This window comes from Microtus ochrogaster, linkage group LG5 (genome assembly GCF_000317375.1).
Source record: "Microtus ochrogaster isolate Prairie Vole_2 linkage group LG5, MicOch1.0, whole genome shotgun sequence".
NCBI lineage: Eukaryota > Metazoa > Chordata > Mammalia > Rodentia > Cricetidae > Microtus > Microtus ochrogaster.
Window position 1 is genome coordinate 43,328,161 of NC_022031.1, and position 6,459 is coordinate 43,334,619.

The 6,459-nt window shown below is 44.0% G+C and overlaps 1 protein-coding gene across 1 annotated transcript in view; it reads left to right on the forward strand.

Moving 5' to 3' along the window:
• Positions 1-6,459, forward strand: part of Invs (inversin) — a 126,388-nt gene that overhangs the window by 108,533 nt on the left and 11,396 nt on the right. Inside the window, exon 13 of the mRNA XM_005362163.3 lies at positions 3,967-4,238. Within this exon, the coding sequence (XP_005362220.1) occupies positions 3,967-4,238 (272 nt within the window). The remainder of the gene's footprint in view (positions 1-3,966; positions 4,239-6,459) is intronic.

Consider the following 6,459-nt stretch of genomic DNA (forward strand, 5'->3'; position numbering starts at 1 on the left):
TGTGTAGACCCCACCCCCTGCACTCAGCTGTGTGTAGACCCCACCCCCTGCACTCAGCTGTGTGTAGACCCCACCCCCTGCACTCAGCTGCGTGTAGACCCCCAGGAGAAGGTCTTGGAGAATGCTCTCATTTTCATTTTAACTCTCAGCGGGTATTTCTTAAGTTCTGAGTTGTTGTTTGATTTGTCTTTGAGATTTTGAGAGATTTCTATTTCAGAAATAAAACCCAGAATTCTGCTGCTGAATCTTTAATGAAAGTGTGTCAAGCACATGCCATTATCTCAATGTCCATTTCTTATTTAACCATATTTAGACATCAGGACTCAGGTTTGTAAAGTGAGCAAGTGAAAGGATTCATTAAACATGCAGGAAAGTGATCTCTAAATCATGATGGAGAAGTTGGGAGAGACGAAGATTACAGATATACTTTCTAAGAGGTGTTTTAGAAAGTCCTAATTAAGAAATACCCATACTAATTTAAAAGCACTTCATAACTCATAGGGCACTATGTTGCTGCCAAAATAAACATACTATAATTTCCCTGCCAGAGCATAGAGTGGAAATCAGACTTAGGTGGAGCCTTGTTATGTCAATCACCCATCTTCCTTGATGCCTCCTTTGTATAGGGTTTTATTTCACTTTCATCTCCCTCACTCTTCCTACCTCCATCTTTTGAATTGTACCATCTCCAGACTGATCTCAGCCCTACTCTTCTGGCTTCTGCACATGCTATACTATTTTCCACTAAAGACCAGTAATTCCAGCTACTCCGGAGGATGGTGCAGAAGGATCATATGAATCCAGGACTTCAAGACCTGTGTAGGCAACATAGATATCCAAAAAAATATTTTTAATTAGATCACCACTGTAGAAGACCCTTAATCAGCCTCACACCAATGTCCACTGGACATTTCCACTTTGCCATGCGGGTCGCCTGACAACACGTCAGGTCACTGGCACACCACTTCATACTAGCTGTCGTTCTTGAATACCAGTGTTGTCTCTCCATTACAACCCCACAACCTTTGGATTTGATGTTTGGGCATTTCAAACTTTCTGTTCTTCCTCACTGACCCCACTGAGAGACCTGAGCTTCCTTCTGTCTAGTGTATGAGATCACCTTGTAGAGTTACACAGATAAGTTCAGTCTGACCACCTAGGCAAGTTCTTTGGATGCTTAAATCCTTTCTACAAGGAGTTCTGTGTCCTCCAAAAAATGAAATAATAGGGAATGTTGTCTCTCCCGAGACAGTACATTCCATCAATGAGGTTTGTGTCTGACACTTCATTTCTTTCTTGTTAAATTCTGTTAGGTTATATGTATGTGTGTGTGCATATGAGTACAAGGGCCCTCTGAGACCAGAGAGGCATAGGATCCCCTGGGTTTGGAGTTATAAGCGGTTGTGAACGTCCTGATTGGGTGTCAGGAACCAAACTCGTGTTCTCTGCAAGAGCAGTATATGCTTTTAACTCTTGACCATCGCTCCAGCCCCCTGAGGGTGTTTTTTCCCTTGAAGCCAAAGGGAAAATTCTAAATGTTTTCTCACAAACTCTGAAGAGTGCTCATGACACTCCCATCCCTGCCACAGACATCCTTTGGTTTGACAGCAGATCTTATTGCAGCCTGCTCCCCTGTACCTCCCAGTTCATCAGCCTCTCTTCAGGGCTGGGCTTTGCAGCCTGCTCCCCTGTACCCCCCAGTCCATCAGCCTCTCTTCAGGGCTGGGCTTTGCAGCCTGCTCCCCTGTACCCCCCAGTCCATCAGCCTCTCTTCAGGGCTGGGCTTTGCAGCCTGCTCCCCTGTACCCCCCAGTCCATCAGCCTCTCTTCAGGGCTGGGCTTTGCAGCCTGCTCCCCTGTACCCCCCAGTCCATCAGCCTCTCTTCAGGGCTGGGCTGTGTGTCCCACTCTTGCTCACACAGTCATCTAATCCATGAGGAATTACTTCTGTGGTCTCCTCTGTGCAACCCAGTGCCTCAGAAGTTTCCTTAATCAGGTGGGCTGCAAGGTTCTAGGAATGCCCTCGGACCATACACAGCATTTCATATGTCAAGAGTATATATTCATTTTGGGGAAAGAAGAGTTACAGATTTTTTTACTCTCATTATCAAAGTGACTGGTGAGTCATGAGAGATTTTTTTTTAGCTGGACTGAATGTCTGAGGCCCTTCCAGCTCTAACATTCAATAAGCCAAAAGTCCCAGACACGCAACATTTCCTTATTCCCTGGAGAGGACGTTAAAGACCAAATATTACTCCACCTGTTATTCAGAGACAGTGAATGGATAGAGGCTGACAGACCCCAGACACTGAGCAACAGCAGCGGGAAAGGTTACAGCCAAACCTGTCTCATGCTGTGGTCAGGTCTGCTCACTGCAGTGTTCCAGCGGGAGCTCAGTTGTCATCTCTCAAGGTACTGTAGAAGGAAAATTTAAAATCACAGCAAGCACTAGAGATGTCTTGTCAATCAAAGCCTGGGTGTGAGCAGGGTTCAAGTCTTGCTCATGTTCTTCCCTTGGACCAGAATAACCTCTCTTTCCACTCTTCCCTCCTCTGACATTCTTCATAAGAAGTCTTTCCCTGCCTCTGTCTAATTAGTGTCTGCCTCCTGCACCCCCTTATCTCTGTGCAGACACCTCCGTTGTAGCACTCATCCCACCCCGACCTCCCTCCCGTCTGCAGGAGGATGTGGATCTGGTTCCCCCACTCGACTGTCAGTTCCTTAAGAGCAGGGATCGTGTGTTTTATCTTCATATCTCCGGTGCCTTGTAACACGTGGCATACAGCAAGAATGTAATAAATAAATATTCTGTAACTGCCCGTGCAGTGGTTCCGAGATGTTTCATCTGGCCTTCTCTAGAGCTGTATAGTCTTTCCCCCATCTCATGTGTGTACATGGTATGTGTGTGTAGATGTGCACACCTTGGTGCATATGTGGGGGTCAGCTGATAACTTTGAGGGGTCAGTCTTCTCCTTTTGCAGCATGTGGGTCCCTGGGATTGAACTCTGGTTCTCAGGCTTGCAGAGCAAGCACCTCTATCCACTGAGCCATCTCGCTGGCCCTAACCTTTTGAGATTGTGGCATGACATTGTTATACACAATTGTGTTTGACCACATTCATAGCTATCCAGTGGCTACACGTTGGACATGCCTTCTATGCCTTAGTTTCCCCCTTTGTCAGAAGGAATCACTGGACACTGTATTGGTTACTTCTGTGCTGCTGTGACCAAAATGACTGAGGAAATAGAATTTTGGCTCATGGTTTCAGTGCAACCCATCCTTGCTGGTGGGGAGGGTGTGGTGGCGCACAGCAGCCCACATTATAGCAGCCAAGAAGTAGGGAGAACGAACAGAAAGGGGAGGGGCAAATATAGCTGCTGGTCTCTGGGCCTGGCCTCTGCTCTGGCTTCTTTTACATTGCCTCTCAAAGGCTGAGCTGAGCCCCCCAGTACACTGCTCATGCCTGGCTTTTGAAGATCATCACAGGGGCCCCACTTGCAAAGGGTTTTGCTTGACTTCTTGGCTAGAGCTTTGAGTTTGCCTGCAAGTATCTTTTCCATGTCATTTCCATTTGTGACAGCCTTTTCTACAAGCAGAGCTGAGTCAAGGCAGTCCCTGTGGTCTCAGTGGCATTCTGCTCTGCTTTCTGGAGCAGGAGAGAAAGGAGTGGAGTTGTGGTTAGTTCCAGGGCCCACATGATTGGTAAATTACACATTCTAGTAACCTAGCTTGACTGTTTATGTCTCAGCTACGCAGAGTGATCTGCCTGATGGTTTCAGGCTACACTCTGTAAGGCCTGGGACAAGGAGGTGGTTGCTATCATACTTAGAGGAGAAGCCCGCCATAGAAAGTGTTTATCCATAACCATCCTGTGCTGTAACAGTTCTTCCCAACCTTTCAGTTCTCTTGAAGACTCTCAAGTAGTTGAGCCCCCTTTGACTTTTTCTTCTTTGGCTTTGTTTCCAGAAAACGGGAAGAGGAAAATAAGAGGAAAGAAGCTGAACAGCAAAAAGAGCTGCAAAGTACAGACCCCAGTCCCCACATTCTCCCCTGTCCACCCAGCCCCCAAAGCAAGCCCAGCAAGCAAAGTGTGGCCCCTAGCAAACAGCCACCTGCTGGCCACACAGTCCAGAGCGCTGACCCAGAGCACAGCGGGTCTCTAGGTCAGTGTCCAGGCAGAGCTTCCCATAAGGATTCTTCCTCAGTCCTTCAGGGAACAGCCTCCAGAAAGCCAAATGGTAAGTGTGCCCTGTGCTATCTATCAACAACCCATAGAGCAGGCTTTGCCAGGCAGTTAGTAGGGCAGATCTGAGACCTGCTGCAGCGTGCTCTGTGGTGTTTGTCTTTCTCTCTTCTTGTGTTGCTGACGTTTACTGGAACACTTTGGGATTCTAGCCTAACTAATTTGTCAGGGTTCTGAGTATATTTCTTTGATCTAGTTTTGGCACTATGGCTCTGGGTATTACGTATGTAACTTGCTTCAGTCTGCTAACAGCAGCATGTTACCACTGAGTGAAACATTCAGACTACTCTTTCACTAGGAGCCGTACCACTTTTAATACCATTGCTGGGGCTACCCACATCAGGTTGCTTAGAATCCCCTGACATTCCAGCTCCAGAAGATCCGGCTCTGTCTTCTGTGCTTCATGGGTTCTTGCATTCACACTTACATATCCCCGCCCACTGACACACAGTTACATATGTGTGTGTGTGTGTGTGTGTATGTGTGTGTGCATGTATATACATGTAAAGTATATACTAAGTATAATAATATGGAATTATATATAATCTATTAGTAATATATTAAGTATATACATACTTAATTTTAAAAATAATAAAAACAAACCTTTAAATAAATATCATTGGCAAAGATCAGATGTTATAATTTTCATTTCAGTCATCAAATATAATTTATAAAAGTCTTAAAGAAAGCTAATTTAGATACACATATTTCTGTCCTTCTGTTGTTATCCCTTTTTCCTGATGCTCTAAGATTCCTATTCCTGTTATTTCCCTTGTGGTTGAAGAGCTTTCTGGAGCTAATCTTTACGGTCTACCAGCAGCATAGTCATGGCATTTTCCCTTGTTTTGAGTTCCCAAGAAGCCACATTGGATCTGTGCTTGGCAGTTCTTTTACCATAGTATGTCACTTCCTTCTGGGTTCCTTGATTTGAGATGAGAAAAACCATTGTCATACACATTGGTCTTCCTTGGGAACATTCCTGGGTAGCATGTCATTCCTCTGTTTTCAAGATGCTTTCATTATCTTTAGTTTTCAAAAGTTTATCTCACCATGGGTTTCTGATTTGTCTTCTCTGTGTTGTAGTTCATCTGGTGCCAAGAGTCCCCAAGACTCTTTAATGTGGTCAGTTACTGGGAGAAATACACAGGATTAGGGAGTGTCCTTAGAGCTGTGACGTATGTTACAGTACCCACAGCAAAACCAGCAAAGGAAAAACTTCTCCATGCAAAGGCTCTGGGAAAGTTATACACACACACAGAGTTTTACTTCAGCAGCAAATTATAATGACCAGTTTCACAACCTTTTTTCTTCCAGAAAAACTCCCATGAGCCTAGGAGGTCATGATTTTACACAGGCACCTCAGCTTAGTGTACACATAATTCTAGACTCCCTGGAAAGCAGGTATTTGTCATGGACCGCAGTGTTTGCACAAACCAGTTGAAGCCCATTGAACTGCTCTCCTAGACTAGAGATTAATGAGAGCCTCCCAAAAGTTACAGGCTAATGCTGATATGATTTTTAAAAAGCAAATATCTTAGTATAAATTATTATGAAAAGTTCTCTGAGGTCTCACTGTCACTTAGTCACTTGTTTGGGCAATCCAGACTGTCTCTCTGAATCTCAATTTCCTTAGCTATAAAATGGAAGTTATGGATAGAAAGAAAACATTCTATAGGATTCATTCTAGCCCGTGATCTATAAATCTTTAGTAACTGGTACTGGTATTAAGCCAAACTGCTAATCTCACCATACGTAAAGGCCTAAACATTTCTGGGATTCCATTCAGTGTCCATGTGTCAGCACCGTAAGCCCAAGTACAGTGCCCACATCATGGGCACTGATTAGCTGCCATGATGTGGCAGCCATGTTTGGAGAGAAAAAACTGCGCCCATGTTCCCAAAATATTGTTTATAAATGTTCTTTTACATTTAAAGGGGGAAATGATATAGGTATGAATAATTTGCATTGGTGTGGATTTTAAGGTCAATTTTGTTATGTATTTCCGATCTTGAATAAGGTCAGTTGTGATTGTGTAGTTCATTTTAAAAAATGTAATGTATAACTAGGAAATATAGGTTGTTAATGGATAATCATTGATAATAATCAAGCTTGTAGTCATTTTATTTAGATTTTCTATATATATCGAGATATATTTCAGTTAGATAGGCATTCTTCATATCTTTCAAAGACTGCAGAATATGGCATTTTAAATGTTT